The sequence below is a fragment of the Embiotoca jacksoni genome, unplaced genomic scaffold, assembly GCF_022577435.1.
Source record: "Embiotoca jacksoni isolate LCO1_2020_lvr unplaced genomic scaffold, fEmbJac1.0.p SCAF_12, whole genome shotgun sequence".
Lineage (NCBI taxonomy): Eukaryota > Metazoa > Chordata > Actinopteri > Embiotocidae > Embiotoca > Embiotoca jacksoni.
This window is the reverse complement of record NW_027185252.1, coordinates 12,347,661-12,366,621: the sequence shown is the minus strand read 5'-3', so window position 1 is coordinate 12,366,621 and position 18,961 is coordinate 12,347,661. Positions and strand designations below refer to the sequence as shown.

General features: G+C 40.3%; 1 protein-coding gene across 9 annotated transcripts in view; it reads right to left on the bottom strand.

Moving 5' to 3' along the window:
- Positions 1 to 13: 13 nt before the first annotated feature.
- The window catches only part of col19a1 (collagen type XIX alpha 1 chain), a 101,724-nt gene continuing 82,776 nt past the window's right edge, over positions 14 to 18,961 (bottom strand). For 5 of the 9 annotated variants that reach the window (XM_069144864.1, XM_069144866.1, XM_069144865.1 and 2 more), the window contains 14 exons: positions 18,508 to 18,558; positions 18,299 to 18,343; positions 17,309 to 17,335; positions 16,049 to 16,102; positions 15,176 to 15,220; positions 14,800 to 14,844; positions 14,640 to 14,702; positions 14,157 to 14,192; positions 12,624 to 12,668; positions 11,998 to 12,141; positions 10,889 to 10,955; positions 10,631 to 10,768; positions 7,244 to 7,321; positions 14 to 3,673 (listed from right to left, as the gene is read on the bottom strand). In XM_069144864.1, coding sequence (XP_069000965.1) covers positions 3,573 to 3,673; positions 7,244 to 7,321; positions 10,631 to 10,768; positions 10,889 to 10,955; positions 11,998 to 12,141; positions 12,624 to 12,668; positions 14,157 to 14,192; positions 14,640 to 14,702; positions 14,800 to 14,844; positions 15,176 to 15,220; positions 16,049 to 16,102; positions 17,309 to 17,335; positions 18,299 to 18,343; positions 18,508 to 18,558 — 939 coding nt within the window. In that variant the 3' untranslated portion in view covers positions 14 to 3,572. Of the gene's footprint in view, positions 3,674 to 7,243; positions 7,322 to 8,987; positions 10,177 to 10,630; positions 10,769 to 10,888; positions 10,956 to 11,997; positions 12,142 to 12,623; positions 12,669 to 14,156; positions 14,193 to 14,639; positions 14,703 to 14,799; positions 14,845 to 15,175; positions 15,221 to 16,048; positions 16,103 to 17,308; positions 17,336 to 18,298; positions 18,344 to 18,507; positions 18,559 to 18,961 lie in introns of those variants that run through there. The other 4 variants (XM_069144869.1, XM_069144870.1, XM_069144873.1 and 1 more) reach the window with 4 other exon arrangements.

The window sequence follows — 18,961 nt, the reverse complement described above, 5'->3', positions numbered from 1 at the left end:
CACTCCACACTGGTTTGATACTTATCTCGGATTTGTTATTGATTAACTTTATTGCAGTATAAAGACTCCTGAAAGGCAAAAAGTCTCAGCAGAACAAAACAAGTCTGGTTGTGTATTTTCTTTTCTTGTGATAACAGAAATTCTTTGAGGAGTTATCGCTGTTAACACAAACTAAATATTAACACATCTGAAACAGTGACAGTCAGGATGTGCATAAGATGTACTGCAAAATAAGTGAAACCCAAGCTGTGTTAGTCCAGAAAATACAACATAAACCCAGGAAATAAAGCACTGGATAACATTTATTGCACACGTGTAAGGCAGATACCATTAATCAGTGTAAATAAAAGATGCTGAAAAGAAAAGTGTGAAATATAACCTCTGATATCTGGTAACCACATATAGACTGGATCTTCCCCCACAACAGGGGCATCACTGCCCCTTTTCTTTATCAACACTTCAGTGAGCCGACTAATGTCAACATCCGGGACTACTATATATTCTTTCACACATTTGAGGTTTTCGATTACTTTTTTCAGTAGAAAGCAAGTTTTGTTTTTTTTTCTCCCCCAAACTATCGAACCATGTCGACATGTGGTAAACCAAGACTGAGGTAGATGTTCAACGAAACAAAAAGACTTTCGAAAACAAACATTAAAGTCACTGTGCACGACATGAGCTTGTACAGCAGCACAGAGCGTTTTCAGTGAGAGCAGCGGGACGACATTTTTAATCCGCGGGACCATGCTGACAGGCTGATCCATATTCCCCCTCATTACAAGCTTACTTACAAGATTAGATTATATGTGGCAACAATATCAGAGCTTACATTACTGCCGAAAAAATAATGAAATATGTGAATGTGAGATGTTATTGTTTTAGGTGAATTTTGTTATTCGACAAGCCTGTTTTCAGATAAATAGCAGCGTTTACAAAGGATGTTTCAACCGACAACAACTTTCATTGAACATTTTCCACTTAGAATAAATGGATCTTAACTTGAAGCGATGTAAAATGACTCCAAATTTCTAGTGAAGTGAGCTGTGACATCAGCAGCCATTTTATGTCCTCCCCACTTATTGTACTGTTTAGCTAAATTGAAGTCACAAACTGGTGCACATTAATATCAATTCCAGCTAAATTCAATATATGGGGGGGGAGGGTTGCTCTCATCAGTGCATCCAAAAAAAAAAAAAAAAGTTTAAATCACATTAGTTTGCTGATGTCGTCTCATTCGAATCTCGTCAAGGTCGGCGTTATTGTCTCTGACGGGAACCCATTAAACAAAATATGAAAATTAGTGTGATGAAAGGCCAGAAGCCTGTGGAAGGAGGGGATTTTATGTGGCTAATAAAGCAAAGAAAGATTGTTTTTCCTTCCATTCACATTACACGCAATGAGAAAATAAATAGACCAGCAGGGGGCTCTTTCAACTCACAAATGAAGTTAGTGGCATGCATTGGATTCAATACCCATCTCAAATTACACCCAATCACACTGATAAAACATTAGCAGAGATAAAAAACCAAGCTGGCATGCTGAGAAAAATATATATAAAAAAATATTCTGCAGCTTCTGAGGAAGATGTGAGTTATAATTTCCATGTTTACGAGAAGCATGATGCAAGACAGGAAGTACAGACAAAAAAAGTGTCAAACAGATTGTTAAAGCTGAAATACAGACAGAAATTAGTTCTTAATGTCACAAAAAAATTCAGATACACCCACAGAACTTCTCAAACATGAATTACAGCAGGACTCTTAAAGAACAAATTACAGTCTTTGAGTCAAACTCCCATTAAAAAGAGCTCAAAACTAAAACTTCAGGAAAGTGATATACACTACAGCCCAATTATCTTTTTTTTCTGCATGAAAAGTTTATTGTTTAGTTTGATTATAAAGTTTTTTAAATGAATAAATTAAAGGCGAATTGAATGTAAATTCAAAAGTTTGATGAAGTACTCAGAGTTAACTAAGATGTTCATTTTTCCACATAAAATGGATCATAAATCCTTTTAAGATAAAGTTGACTCAAAAACACTGAAGAGATTCATAGTAAATAAATAAAAATAAAAACTCCAGTCTTAGAGTTACACAGTGTTGGTCAGTGAGGATGTAGACCATGATAGTGTTAAAAAAAAAAACAAAGTTCAAGTACATTCATGAGCATAATGTTTCACGAAAATCTAAAAGTCTGCCAGTTGTAGTGTAGTAATCCGATTTCCTTTGTGTTGCTGAAGATCCAAAAATATACATATAAACCAGAGGAATCATCATACACGACACCATGTAAACAATATTATATGTTAATAATGATCTCAAACACAAAACAACCTTCAACATTTGCATGATCGATGAAGTCAGTGAGAACCTTAATGCATCATTGCAATGAAATGGTATAGTCAGGTCCCTTAAAAAGCCCCATGAGAAACAAGAAAATAAAATCACACATTATCACTTATTTACAGATTAAACCCACAGTAAAGGTAAATGAGGAGACGCGTCACACTCGCTGAACACAAACCCCTTACAAAGTACATTCAAGTGGAAAAATCTGCCCTTGATGTACAGTATGTGTCTCACGAAGAGCTTCAGACAAACGGTATCAGTGAGTCGTTTGTCGGTTTCGTGTTACAAAAGCTTTGGCAAACCTCACGGGTGAGTGCTGAGTAGCAACGCATGACTTCGAGAAAAACGGTAGACATCTTGATCAATGATTACTTTGAAAAATTATTATCGTACACAATGAAAGTTTCAAGAAACACAACTCTTTCAGGATTTTAAGTCATCCAGAAATGTGTTAATCCACTTCCTAGTAATGATATTACGTAATATTCATGCTACATTTAGTACAATTCTTAGTACTATCTTTGAAATACATTCTTGAAGAACACACATAAAATAAATAATTTCTATGTCAGACACGTCGGCTGCACTTTGGTTGCATAAAGAGTTTCAAAAATCTGTTATTTGCTCACACCTCCACATAAATTAAGTACACTCACTCAGCTTATCTCTATCTGACTTTGTCACACACGCACACACATACACGCGCGCCCACACACACACACACACACACACACACACACACACACACACACACACACACACACACACACACACACACACACACACACACAAACATGAGATGTACCTTCTGCCAGCACAACGGCTTATCTGAATAAGAACAGAAGAGTGCATAGACATGCCCATTAAAGAGGCAAACAAATAATTAAGATTGTGTTTTCAGACAGGACTGAACTTGATAAAACAAAGTCATTTCATGGTCTTGAAAGGCATATTGAGAGTTGACAAGGAATGCATTACATCACAGTAGGGGACGCGAAAACAAGAAATAACTTAAAAGTGCGGCAAAACAAACCCAACAGCAATCCCAGAAAAACCAAACCCCCGACGGCATCCAAGTGTTATTGTAAAGTGAACAAAAGTGGTCAGTTGTGTGTCTGTCCGATAAACCAGAGCTTAGAAAGCTGTCAGATCCAGTTAGGCTGTCCTCCTCCTGCTGTGTGGCTGCGGCACTGAGCTCAGAGCTGGACGACTGCTCTGCTGTGCTTATAAGGGTGGAAGAAGACAGTCACTGGAGTCGCAAGTCCCAGGATGTCCACGGGGCCCTGGAGAGCCAGGAGGGCCCTGAGAAGTGACCCCAGGAGGGCCTTGGCAGAGAATTAGATATTATTAATTACAGCGATGGGCTGCACCTTATCATCGGTCAGAAGAGCTTTCAATTAGTGATAAAACCGAGGGTTGGCAGAGACACGTGTTGCCTCACACGAACCCTTACTGTCATTCACTATCTGTACAGACGGGCTGTACAGAATTACAAAGCTGCATGCAGAATTATTCTACAAGAGTGAAAGACTTGATGGAAGTGTACCTTTATATAAAACACTTTATATCCAGCACAGATTATTTTACTTGAACTAGATCAATAATTGAAGCTCCTATATTGGCTGATACCAGCTTGTTGCACATCGGAATAAGAAACTACTAAACTAATAGAAGAAAAACAAGTGTAAAGAATCCGTTATTATTTGTTTATGATGTGTGTTCATGTTAGAAAAAAAAATAAATTTGCCCCTATATTGATTTTGGATTTCTTTTTAAACTCAATAAAACTCAATATTTCCATCAGAAATCCAGTGTCAGCTGAGCTGTAATTCCTACTGAAGATTACTTATCAGTATTTCAAGAGACACAAGTGACTAAATTCTCTGTTTGGCTGATAAATTGAATATTTGATTAACAGAAAATTAATCAGCGGTTAAGATGTTTGTTGCTTCTTGGTTCTCAAAGCGTTGTGTTGTTATCATTTTAAATTGAATTATCTGAGCTCTCAAAACTTATAATGTGTATAGTTTCAGTATTATTTGCCAAACTTAATGATTAAAAGTAATTGGAGAAATGGAAAAATTAATTGACAGACTAATCAAAAATGCAAATAAATTGTTAGTGCTTATGTAGTTTTATCAATTTAGATGTTTGAATTGTTAATTTAAAGAAATCTGTGATTAAAAAAAAATATTTCTTGATTTTTTTTCACTTAACAAATGAGAAACACTTTGATATAAAGCATCACAGTGGAGATACAGTGAACATTAACATACATCTGTATTGGAACAGCACTCAGTCCCTGATATCTCATTTACGATGAATGACAATGAAGGAGAGAGAAAGCACATTTCCACACTCTAACTTGGTGAGGTCATCGTGGTAGATGAGACAATAGTATCTCAGGTTACTTAGCAACAGCTTGCTGAGGTGACAAAGCAGTCCACATTGGTTTGTGGTCTCTCATACACTGTTCATACAGCAAACACAACAGCCAGTGACAACACCTTCTTAAAATAGATCTCGATAAGCCTATAAAGAAAATAAAACATCCTTCACTGCAGTTTTGCCACAGGAGTGTCTATGACATTAGTCAGGCCGGTCTCCTGCCTCCTCTACAGTTTGTACAAAGGGAATTGCAGGTGCTGCCTTGTCCTTTACCTTCCTGTGAAAACACAACTTGCCCTTTCCATCACCGCCACATCCATCTACTCCTTAACTTCTCCCACACACTGTGCAGAGCTGTGTGTGCTGACAGTGTCAGTGAAGAGGTGCACAAAGTAACAACCACCAAAAGTGTTTGTTTGGTTTTCCAGTTTGTTAAATCTGTGTTCAGGCAGCAAGATCAAGTGGCTGCATACAAATGCTAACTTAACCCTGGTAATCAGCTACAGGACAAAACTAATGCACCAAAGGCAGCCGTGACTTCGCAACAGCACCATCAGGTCTAATTACCATCAGAGTGCATCGTGGGTACAAAGAGGTGAGACTGCGAATGGACACTACGGTCACTTTGACGTAAACACTGAAATTGGATGGTGCCACAAAGATTTTTACTCTTTAATATGAAACCAGAGTTGTACAAATCTCATCTATGTGACTCAGTCCAAAGGGAACCAGCCCTATGTAGATGCCAAGGATACCAGCGATCCTTCATTATGACGGCCAAGCGGCGGAAACTTTGGTTGGTAAAAGCAATCTTCTGTTGTGAGGGGAATTGTAAATCTAAGTGCAAAGGGAAAAGCAAAGCAGCGGGCCAGCACATTCATCGCAGCTTGTTCAAGTACTTTCCAACTTGTTCTAAGATGTGACGACCGATTAAGTCTAACCCCCACCAGTGACATTAGGTTCAGTGATAAACTCCTGCTGTCACAGGCTGGGAATCAGTGAGGTAATCCCACTTCTCATCTTCCAACAGGACGTGGGGCGTTATTTCTTAGTTCACAGGAGCAGGAGACATGCTGACTTCGCAGGTCGTGCTCTTTTGTTCAAGTCAACACCCAGCCGCGATTTCACTTCACAGAACGGACGTCATTCTCCGTCACTGCAGAATTTTGCCCTCAATTGGGGTTCCATTAATGTCACAGCGATGCCGGGGTTTGAGAGAACATAATGTAATCCGGGAGCTGCGTTTATCTCCAACACACTGAGATACCAAATAAAGGCTGAAATAGAATTTGAGATTTGACACAACCTCAGTACACCTCCTTCCTTTCAGTGAACAGGTAAGAAACTGTGATGAAGAGTGTGGAGGAGGAAGGACCGTCACTGCAGTGCTGGTCATTTTGTGACAAATGTGGTATAACTGAAGCACGAGCAGCTTGTGTGTAACCACGAATATTATACTTCCTTCCATTTTATTCGTCTATGGCTGATTGTTATTTAGTGATTAAATGGTTGTAAGATATCTCAATTCTGTCAAAATTCAAGGCTTAAAGTTAAAATTTAAAGCAGCATGTATTTATCTTTTTTTTTTTTTTGCCACTGGCAGGGAGCGCAACAAGCTGTAAAAACAACACTGACATTTTGCTGCAGACACAAGAGTCATACTAATTTGGTGCTGGGCAGGTTGAACATAATGGATTTATGCTAAGTAGCTTTGGCGGAACACAATGCTGACAGAAGTGAGAGTGAACAAAAACAGTAACTTTGAGGTAAATAAAAACAAAACAATGAGCTTAAAGACTGTAAAACTCTCCATAGAAGTAAGGGGAATGGCAGATTTGGGTGATAATTCTCTGTGTTCATTGTGATAAAGGACCTTTTCCACTTCACACATAATTATTTGGCCCGTTGTTGATACAAAACTACTGATAGGTGCTGGTTTAAGTTATTACATTACATTTAATTTAGCTGACGCTTTTATCCAAAGCGACTTACAATAAGTGCATTATAGCCATGAGGGTACAAAACCCAGAACAACAAGAATCAAGAAAATACAATTTCTTCAAGAAAGCCAAACTACGAAGTGCTATCAGTAAGTGTCATTTTAAGCGCTACCAAAGTTCAACTGCTCAAGGTAAAATCGGAAGAGGTGTGTTTTTAGTTTGCGGTGGAAGATGTACAGACTTTCTGCTGTCCTGATGTCATTGGGGAGCTGATTCCACCATTTAGGAGCCAATTATTATAGCTATTATTGTATAAATATGGAGTTCATGAGAAAGTCTTCATTGTAAAGCAAAAGAGCATGAAACCCATTCTCAAGGGTTGTTGTGTGTTGGTGACATCCTGAAGAACTTTGATGTGATTTAAACAGTCCGTCCCTTTCTTTCTTAAGCCTAGTTTTTTCAACCACTTGATAAAGTCTCCATTTGACCACCCACCTCCAATCCCGTTACATCAATCTAACTACATTAAATTAAGTTTTTAAACGGCCTTCTGTGCGGTGTTCTTACCTGGTGGCCCAATGGGTCCTGGATCTCCTGGCAACCCCAGCCCGAGCTGGCCTCGTTCTCCTTTCTGACCTCTGTATCCTGAGGACACACACACACACACACACACACACACACACACACACACACACACACACACACACACACACACTTAACATGAGGCTAAAAACAAATACTGCAAAGATGAAATAGAACTGCAATACTACAGTTAGTAAGATTAGTACAAAAGCCATAACATGTTAAAATTTGAGGAGTGTCAAGATAAGGACACAGTTGTGCAACCATCACATTCATTTAGGGATTCATACAAAACAGCTTCTTGATCATGTAAACATCACCAGTACGACAACAATGTCAGGCATCAAGTCTGCACTTATTTAAAGAGAAGCAGCTTTAGTAGGTGATGCAGTAACACACTACTCTGAATTCCAAGTTTCAGTCCCGAACCTTTGAATATTAAAAGACGTACTGACATCCTGTCAAAACAGAAATCATCAAACAAGCCATCTGTACGTTAGAAAGGAGGCGCCGTGGACGTGTATAGCTCTCCGCCAACAACAGGGCCACAAGCACAAGTCTTTGAAGATTTCAAAACAGAGTGATGATGCTTTTTTCAATCAGAGGTCAGATATGTGGGTCACTGAAGGCAATCAGGGAATCAAAAGACAGTCCTAATCAAAAGTGGACTCTAAAGAAAAGTCGATTGTGTAGGAAACAAACAGATGCAGAAAACAATCATGACAACTCGACTCTGATGCTCTTGTTAATGATGGAGAATGGTTGCTGCATGATTACTAAGAACAAAAAGAGCAGCGATGAACACAAGCACATGCCTTTCAAAAAAGAAAAAAAGAAATCAAAGCATTTGCACAAATCTTCAAGTCAGATCAGGCACTGTGTTGCTTATAACAATATGCACACAGTCACATTATTCAAAGGCTTTTTCACTGCATGCAAAGCCGGTAAGACTTTAGAGTTCAAACCAGCAGCATAGCAAGTAAGAATTTGAGGGGCTGCAAAAATATTTCCCCATGAGGCACTTAAAGTAATGGAGTCTCACTACCAGCGGTTGCGTGGAGTGCATCAGAAACATTGACAGGAGTATCAAGCATTGCGCCGCCTGGCCCAAAGGGGAAACGCTTCAACGCTTGCATGTCAGAGAAAATCTCAGGAAAAAGGCTTATGAATGCTCCAAAACTGAATCTCAGAGAGGAGAGGGGCTGTCCACACATTGCCACAATAATGAGACTTCTTTCAACACTCACAGAGCCTGGGGCATTCATTCGGAGAGGAAACGTTCCATGGAGAAAAGTGCACTGTACCTTAAGCAAAAAAATAATACTCAATAGCACAGAGGGCAATAAGCTTGGGTGGCACGCCGGATTGGTGCACTCAGATAAATCGAAAATGCCATATTGCACACTTGGTGGAAAACAAATTGATTCTAGGGGCACTAATGGAGTGCGTTAACAAAAAAATAATATCGGCAAAGAGAGGGTTTTTCAAGCCTGATTGATAGGATTGCAGTCCTGCACCTGTTGTACACTTTTGTAAACATCATTAACAGCAACATCTATGTATTCATACTATGGCTTACAAAAGAAGAAAAAACAAACACTTTTCTCAGAGCAGCTGCTCCATCAAATACTCTGGGATATTTACTGATATTTCCATATTTTACAGGAAAAAGCAGAGCAGTTTACAGCCTGATATATTAAAAGACATTTTGTTTCATTCAGTATTAATAAATATACAGAGTACACTAAGATACAAAATTAAAAATAAAAGTTAAAACAACAAAAGTATAATTAAGGAAATATGCACTAAAAGACATCAGAGAGAAACTTCATTAGGGCCTCAAAAGTAAAAGGTGAACAGAATGATAAATGAGCACTCGGTTAAAAAAAAAAAAAAAAAAAAGGAAATTAAAGAAATGGTGCTCTTCAGTGTGAGACCTTATGGGCACAGCTTGAGAAATCCACCCATGTGAAATCAAACCATGAGAAAAAAAAAAAAAAGACGGTGAATTCAACAGAGGGGTTATTTTTCTCCATAAACAATTCATTTTGGCATATTGGGGAAGAAGTCAAATTGGATATTCCAGAGGAGCACAGTCTCCAGTGGAGGATGACGAGACATAATGAGGAAATATTACCCCAAACTCTCACCAGCTGAGTGGAGGCACAAGTCAACAAAGAAAAAAAAAATTAAGGAGTTGCTGAATTTGTTTTGATTCATCAAGGGAAATAACTTTCCTCTTTGTTTTCAACAAATATTTATTGCGAAGCTGCATTAAGAAATCACCTATAAAACACTCTTTTGAAGCATAAAAAAATAAAACAAGCAAAACCAAATCCAAGACGTATAATGCAAATGGCATTTACAAGGCACAAATATTTATAGTTGAGTAGTTGCCTTCTTTAACTACATTATTCATGAACGAGAGCAGCATTTTTTATATTATAGCAGTGGGTTAAAATGTAAATGGTCTTGAATAATGTGAGGTAGATACAAAGCTCAAAGAGAAAGGCCAATGCAGCGGCGCTTTGATCTGCACCAACTCATAAAAACGCTCCTTCTCTTCAAAAGTGAAGATACCATAGTTCTGCTGCGGACACGATACAAATCTATGCAAGTTTGCGGTACAAAGCCTGACCAGCAAACCATTAGTGTTGTATGAGCACTGAGAGAGTTGTATTAGTTTGATAGAGAATGTTCACCCTCTTTCCTGACTATGCTCCTTTTGTGTTTTCAAAGCTTTCTTCCCTGGAGTGAGGTATCAATACTGGGCCTCTTCCCTGTCCACATTGATAACACTTTCTCTTATTCACAGCCAATTCTTCGCTTGTCTTCATATTTCCCAGAGAGCCGCTGTGCACCACACTCCCGGCCTTTCCTCTGCTTCTCGCCCCTTCAGTCTGCATTGATATATGGGTCTATGCAAGAAAAAAATACCGATGAATCCGTACAAAATGTAAGTGTCAGCCCGACTCCCATCCAGCCAGTCTCCACTATTTCATATCAGGTCTTTACATCACAAATTGATTAACTGAGTTGCTGACATGCGATGTCAGTCCACAGCCTGCGTTTACAGTCGTAGCTGCTCCCACTTTACAATATAGTGGGTTACATGTATGGTACAGTAAAGCATATGCTAAATGGACTGCATGGTATATTTAAAGCACCAATGAAGCATAGACATATGGTGTGGGTACACAGTGATAAACATTCAGTTGAATCAGACAACAAATGGTTAATTATGATTCACCAACTGCTTTGAACGAAGACGTGTCAAAAGCTTTACGTCTGGTTTATATCTGAACTGTAGGGGTTATTTTTCTGAGGTGGTGTTAACGTCCCACGGTTCAGCCTGCCACCCTGAGCTCCTACCTTGATGACCAGGAGGTCCGGGCTCCCCTGGAGGGCCTGGTAATCCATTCTGGCCAGGAGGTCCCGGAGCCCCTTGGGCCTGTGAAGCTAGGATGCCTGCAGGAGTCTTCTGCAGCATGCCGGTACTCGATAGTTTCTCTGCAAGACGATACATTTTTTATATATATATATATATAACATGGCGATTGTTAGAGGTAACAGAAGGCAACAAAATAAAGATGAACAAAAACATGTACATTCATTTTTAAAAATGTATACCTTCAAAAATCCTCAACACTTCCGTTCGGATAAACATTCGGAGTTCCTCTGTGAAGCTGGTATCACCCTGTGTGTGGAGAGTAAAATACAGAATTCACTGAAGCAGTTTCACAGAAAAAAGACCAAAAAAAAATCCAATTAATAGACAACAGAAACTAAACTTCAATTCATAATGAAATGGCAGCAGAGGAGAAACAGGTGGATACCTGTGATGTATCAGAGCTGTACACGCAAAGTCTACACAGACTGTTGAAACCATACACGTTAAAAACAAGGGCAGACAGAATCTAGAGACTGAGAAAACTCCTGTTTTGAGCTCTTTTCTAACTATTCAGTAAAATCCCACCTTGGATTGCAGTTCAATATAACATCTGCACCAAAACTCAGCGAGAAATATAATGGATTCAGTTGAGGAATATTATATTTCATATTGTAACCCTTTAAAGTGGTGTACATTTAAGTTCAATTCTGCAGAGATGCTCAAGAGTTAAAATGTAGCTTGCCATACCAGCTCTGTATGTATCTAAATATATGGCAAGGCAAAGTAAGGTACATACAGAGACAACACATGCTCTACCACTCAAAAGATACAAAAACTCAAAATAGGTAGCATACTTTATGTCAGTCATGTGAACCCTCATGAACTGCATTGTTAGAGCGTTCCAGGGCAAACAATAGTAGCCACGGACCTTGAATCTTTATATCCCAAACAGCTTTTCATCTCGGTGGATGTTATATAACTGCTGTGGCTGCGTACAGTAAGTGTAAAGTCTGTGACAGATGGAGGTGGTTTCACTGCTCTGCAGAGCTGTAGGCACGCCCACATATCCCTGTCTTTCTTTCTGTTTCCGTCTCTCTCCCTCTCTGACCTTGTGTTGCGCTTAGATGATCGGGAGTGGGAAGCGTTGAGTAGAGAGAGAACACAGCGAGCTCTCTCGCTGCGTTTGATGTTTCATGCAGAACGCTGTAGTTACACCATTTACCATACGGAGGGAACGAGAACGGAACTGGTTATGCAAGCAGAGGAAGCAAGGTGGATGATTAAGATGCTAATTATCTAGGAGGACAGTCTTTGTTTACTCTGAGCTATCTGCAAATTTACAACTTACCAGGAGGTTTGCACTCCCCAACTGTCCTGGAAGGCCGGGATTGCCTTTTTCACCTTGTGGTCCACTCGGTCCAATTGGGCCAGCATCTCCCATGCGACCCCTCTCGCCTTGAACACCTCTTTCTCCGGGTATCCCTGGGTCACCCTTCAGTGAAGAAGCCCAGATATACCTCAGCTCTATATGATCCAAACTGTAAATGTGCGCAGGTTCTACAGTATCAAAGCTACTTGTCCTTGCTGCCATAAGCTGCATCAACGTCTCTAATTCTCCGGCCCGACTCGATCACTTAACATGCAGTGCACAATGACCCATTTCTCCTAATGTGTCCAGTCCGTCATCTGTCCTGGGGTTCTGTCGCCAACTACAAAGCTAAAAGCCTAATTTTGCATCCTCTATTACCAGCATTTGCAATAGATTACTGCGCAAGTGTGACAGAGCTTTTGCAAATACAACAGCAAACTGTGCTGAGCGTTAAATGCCTTTATCTAGCACTTATGTGCTTGTGGGGATTAGTCATATTTGTGCTGAAGTGAAGACTTTCATTACTATTCATCAAAACCTTTTTTGTGTGCATTGGAGTCATAAAAACAGCTTCTTTTTAAGAAAACAGGAGGGACGCTACTTACACGTTCTCCTTTGGATCCTCTGTCTCCTGATTTACCTGTAGTTCCCTGAAAAGGAAAAAAAAAATTGTATTTAATTCAACATCTGAATAACATGAAAACGTAATTATTCTGACCCTGAAACCTTTCACTCTCTATGCACAAAGCACTGATGTTCAGGAACATGCTGGAGTGCACACACACACAATACTCCATTATTCTAATCTGTTCATATGAAGCACAGATTTCTATTAAATCCACTATATTTACTCTTCATATTTGCAGAGGATTCCTGTCTGTTGCCTGAAGAAAAACTGTGAGCAAAGATTTTTCTGAATTACTTGACTTTGAGAAATGTACACTTTTCAGATGACTGTGCATTGATTACTTCATACTCAGCTCAGGTTTATCACTCGTCTAATATCTCCCCCGTATAGTGTTTCACCTTCTGCAATGTCACGGCTCCTCTGCATCACTCCTGCTTTGTTTGACAAACGCCTGCTTTTCCCACACCAGCTGTCTCTACTGTACAGAGGACCTGGGAGAAAATACCCATCTCTGGCTTCGTGTCACAACATCTTGTGTCTTCCAATCCCTCCCTGTCACTCCTCATTGCTTCCCTTTACTCTGCTCACAGAAATACCTCTGGGGAGCATCTTTGTATCAATTTCCTGCTGGATTACAGGAGCCATGCAAAAGACAATCTGGCATGATGTGGTTTTAAAGCGGGCAGCGCTTTGTGATGCCGTTCTCCCCTGCCTGCTTTAATCTGCAGTACTCTGTATTCCCTACTGCCTGATGGGAGGCTTAAATCTATCATCTTGCCCACTGAAATGTGCTTCCCTGAGCATTACATTAAACCTCAAAGCAGTGTGCAAGGAAATCTGGGTGGAGGAGCAGAGCCACCTGCTAGATGGCACTGTTGCCCCACCAAAAACCTCAGGCCCTATGCAGAAAGGTTCCGTGTAATGCTGACATTATGGTGGAAGAATATTAACTAATAAGAAGAAATAAAAAAAACAATGAAGTGTTGGGTCTGTCATTAAGGTGTAAGGTGAAAACCCGCCCTGAAATAATCATAGTAAATCCAGTTTGGGTGTTAGATCAAATAATGTGTTGTTAATGGGCATTCAAGCAGATCTGCTCTGCATCCTGTGAGACCACGCTCTGTGATTACGTAGTAAATTGTGTAAAACATATTTGATCCGTCACCGAAAAGTAGACTGTGCTGCAGTATTTATTTCAATTTTAGCCAGGTTCATCAGGCAGGAAAATGCATATTTAAGTGTCTACTGCCCTCTATTACAAACATTTTATCATTGCCTGAAAGCATTAACTGTATAATTAGGGTGAAAAGACTAAAAGTCAACAAAGCCTTAAATCTGCAGGATTCCATTTAGCTTTTATCGTTAAAATCTCAAATATGCAAATAGGTTTAATGCAGTCAGCATGCTGTAGCTTGAGGGGGGATAAAAATCTGCTGTGCCATCTTTCTGTAGCCTGGCTGATGTAAAGCACTTTCTATAAGGGGATTTGCAAGATGTTCGCACCACTCACCTTGTATCCAGGAGTTCCATCTTTTCCAGGTCTCCCCTGCTCAAAGAGCGCAGCACAAACAAAAACATTTTGTATCAGCTCCCACCTTCGATTGGATCAGCACTGTTGCACTCCCTAGTAATCTCTACAGTTAATGAGATATCTCAACCGAAGGATAATGATCCTGATTGCTGTGCGAACACTGTTCCATTGTGAGCTTACAGTGAAAATTACAGAAACCATCTCTGATGGCAATTACGTAGGGGAATATAATCATCTACAGGACAAGTGGTAGCTAACATACGTATTTTATCCATATTGTCCTTGAATCATGGTCTTTTTTTCCCCATACTCACCATAATGATAACACAACCATGGATCTGCTGACGTGAAGGAGCAGTGTGACATTCAAAGCTCTATTTCTAGCGTGGACATTACCGGAAGGGGCTTTAGCAACATCTAATAGTGACTCTAAGAGCAACATAATTTGTGTAGCATCCTTACACCAACACCTTGGGGTCCCTCGGGCCCAGGGAATCCTGTCTCGCCGAGCGGGCCCCTCTCACCCTGTCAGAGAACAGAGACAGCCAATGTGTCAGTCGGCAGTGACAAAGGAATGACGTGTGGATTGACAGCTCAAAGACAGTTAGATGCTTCGGCTCACCGGCTCTCCTGGGATCCCTAGCTCTCCACGAGTGCCGGGCTTCCCCTGTCAATCACAAACACAGGAAGAGAGCAGACCGTGTTTGACAGGTCCTCAATAGTGTCATATCTACAGAACCACTGCAGCCTCCCATTTATAAAATACTGTAGCTACCAGCCTCATACAGCTGTACTGAAAATGCACCAAACAGACCACGAGTCTGTAGTGCGGCTCCTAATCGAAGTAGCACAGTGTTATGGGGCTTATGATTTGAAAGCTGCTATTCTGTGTGCTTGACGAAACATCATTGACTTGTTGCCAGCAGCAGACTTAAACAACACAGATGATTGATCAAGTAGAAATACGAGGTAAATTAATCGAAAAAAATCTCACTTACTGCCGAACCTGGTATCCCAGATAGACCGGGCAAACCAATATCACCCTGGAAACACGAAAACACGAATCAGGTAGATGACATACACATTAAATGAAGAATTCTATAAACCACTGTCATGTCACGCAGACACAGATAATGACATGAGAAACGGTCTAAACCTGGGTATAATGAATGCTCCTGAGCCCCTAACTGTTGAGACAAATGCAATGCAAAACATTTAAAAACATTTAAAATATCTACTAAGAAAAATCACACAAAGATACGTTATAAACAACCTCCTTAAGAACGTAGGAGTTTTTCATATTTCAGCAGCAAACACTTTGCATATGTCAGCCTTTTGACAGTATTCCCTGAAAGGAGAAATTACTCTGGATGTCACAGAAACTGAAATATTCCACCCCCAACCAAACCTGTGCACAACATATAGTCACACGCTGTCAATCAGGGGAAAGTTTTTCATACAGATTTAGATGCAGGAAGTTGTAAAAAGTTGCAGGCAGGCTAGTTTTGTTCCTGTAAGGGAAATGCATTCAGTACTTCTGGGTTCATTGTGTCGATTTTCAGCAATTACATTGATGCTTTGTATACAAATTGTTGTATATCAAGTCATTTAAAAAGAAACCTAGGCGACTGAAATCTTGTAAACATGTATTTTCCCTCGCGTTGACTCAACATCAACGCAAACCTATAATGTCTGACACTGTCAATATGCCGACTTTTTTTTTTTTCTCAAAAAATAGATGTCTAATATAAGACAGAAACTCTTTTTATATGTTTCTGTAATGAGAATATAGTTAATAGAAAGCTCTTTTCCTCACTGTGCAATCGGGAAAGCATATTGCAGAAGTTCTTGGGGAGGATATTGTTGCTTACCTTGGCACCAGGTAGCCCTTCAAGCCCAGGTAACCCCATTGCCCCTGGTTCCCCCTGGGAGAGAAAAACACACCACCTGTTGTATTAAGACAAAAAAACAAAACACTCCTGATATAGACTAAAAGGTTTTTTTTAAACCAAGAATGATCCTATTTTTGTGTCAGTCCTCAGTAGGAGGATAAGTTTGGTGATTGGTTTGGAAGGTATCAGGTGTCATTACAAAGCTGTCATGCCTAAACAAGAAAATATAGATCAAAGCTACATGAAAGAAAGTAAATTAAATTCTGCAGGGGCCAAGATTTCAGACATGCCCATCTCTCCTCCTGATATTCTCGCTCAGGTATTGATACAAGCCTTTATGAGTCAATATGAAGATAATCCTGAGAGGATAATACTTCAAATGACCTCTGACACATGCTGTCACACCTTGTAGGCAATATATCCATTAGAAAGAAAAAAAACGCCCCATTTTACCAGTCAGCATCAGACGTGCTTTCTGAACGAAAAATAGAGACCCATTCCTAGTATTCAAGCAAGTGATGGCCTCGATCTACTTCATCTAGCTCGAGCTGCCACGGGGAAATGCCATTACACAGAAGAGAGGGGCAAGTGGCGCTGACATAGACGGATTGTCCAGGTAATTGTCACACATGTAGATTGTCATGAATAAACTATTGAGGCTAAGGGGAGACCGGGCCAGCCGGAGGATCAGCTGTGAGACGGATTGGGGCAATTCCAGCACGGCACTGGAGCCGCTCACACAATTTATTAAAATGTCAAATTAACATGCTGGTGAAAAATCACCGTGCAACAAAACAATAAAAAATGCAATTGGCCCCATGAGAATAGAGAATTCAAGTTGATGGCTGAAATGTCAAGTTGTTTTCTACGTCTGTGACGATTGTTTTCAGGTGTCAGTGTGGGTGTGGGGTGAGTGGGGTGGAGTGGGGGGGGCATTTGAAGTGCAGAGAAGGTTTGTGAGTTCCCACTGGCAAGACAACACGGAACAAAGGTTTCATATTTGTAGGAGACGTGATCAGGTTTTCTTTTACCATGTGTTGGAGTTCTGTAGAGAATGGTTAAGTGCTCAGGCTTCAGGGTGCATTGACTTATGTTGTACAGTAAAAAAACTGAGAAAATGGTAGAAAGCAACTCTGACTTCTCTGTGTGTGTGTGTGTGTGTGTGAGCAGCACAAAAATAGACAAATGCTTAAAAAAAGAAAAGAAAGATACAGTCTAGAAGGAAACGCTTCAACTCACTGGAAATCCATCATCTCCTTTGGGTCCCTTAAAATAAGAAAAAAAGAGGACAGATTACCCTCCATGAATGTGACAACCGCTACCATAAAAATCATAAATATAGTTTGAAATGGCATGTGGCTACTGTCTCTTATTGTCATTAAAATTTATAATATTCATTATTGCTTGTCGTTTCTCACAATTTCAGTCTGTAAATCATCCCAACACTGTTGCTTTGTCTCAGGCTGGTTTGCAATGATCACAATCATAAACTGTAATCCAGTGTGGGCTTTACAAACACTGGCCAAGCATGTTTAAAATTTCAGTAAAGCCTTTTTCCACATTAAAAAAATGAAACTAAAACAAGGAATTATTGATACATCGGATTCCTTGTCCTTTTTAACACTGACAAAGATGCTCTCTTAGTGATCGCTCCCTGAGGAGCTGTTGGTCTGTGATGGATGCAGCGCGGCGAGTAGCATCATCAAGATTTAGCTGAGGTTCATGTGCATTGTGCACTGGGGATAGCAGAGTGTCTACTTTTTTTTGTGTCACCACCTTAAGTGTGCGTTTCGGTAGATGGATCCCTGCAGGGCCTGTGACTGAATGTCTCCCAGGACTGGACAAGATTACAAACTGTCTGATAAGGAGGAGCGGGGGGAACCGATAAGCAAATCGGGTCACTTCGGCTCGGCGCTGTGCGGAGCTGCTGAACTTCTAAGCTCATTTTGCATATCAATGATGTTGTGTGTCCTGGGGTGGATCACAGGCACCTGTTTGAGAGTCGGGAAGCCTCTTGGCCTTCACCAACCACCAGCTCTCAATGAGGATGATTGACTGTGATATAAGGGCCTCAGAAGCCAAGATAATACTGGAGGGCTGGTCAGGTTATTTGTTATTCAGCTCTGTTTGCCTCTGCAGCTCACACACTATCAACGTGCCTGTTTGCCAGTGTTCCTCCACAGTACAGACTAAAGGATTTGCTTCAGGCATAACAATGATTATACTTACCGGAACACCAGGAGCTCCAGGGGGTCCTAAAATAGCGCCACCACTCTGAAAAGACATTTTTCTTTGTTATGACTACACATTTTACAATATAGGTCAAACACATTTTAAAGATAAGCGCAGATTCTTTTCTGCCACTGTGACTGAATGCTCGGATTCAGTGGCTCACAATGACATTATGACTGAGGTGAAGTCATTTGAAATGTCTTTACCTGCAGCTTGTACAGACTGCTCATCCCCTTGCCCTCCACATAGGGCACACCCTAAAACACAAACCACAGAAAATCAGACATCTTCTCTTGGAGACTTTCTTCACTGCGATGGGAGTTTTACTGTAAGAGTCCTCGTAGAAAACTATACCGTAGGTCTGGAGAAGTTATACACTATTAAGCCCTTAAAAGCTACATGAGAGGGATGAATAGCTCATTTGGTGATTATACAGTGAGGGAGTAAGACAGTGCAAGAGAATGAGAAGTGACAGGAACAGAAAAAAGAGAGAACAGCAGACTTAATAATCCTTGAGCCAGTCGTGATTCCAAAAAGGTGTTTTCGAAGTACAAAAGAGCACAATGATTAAAACAAGATTTGGGTATTAGAACCAGGTAATCTAGTCTTCTTGGTAGTATTAGAGCATAAAATAATGTTTTTCCCATGATAGATTGGTAG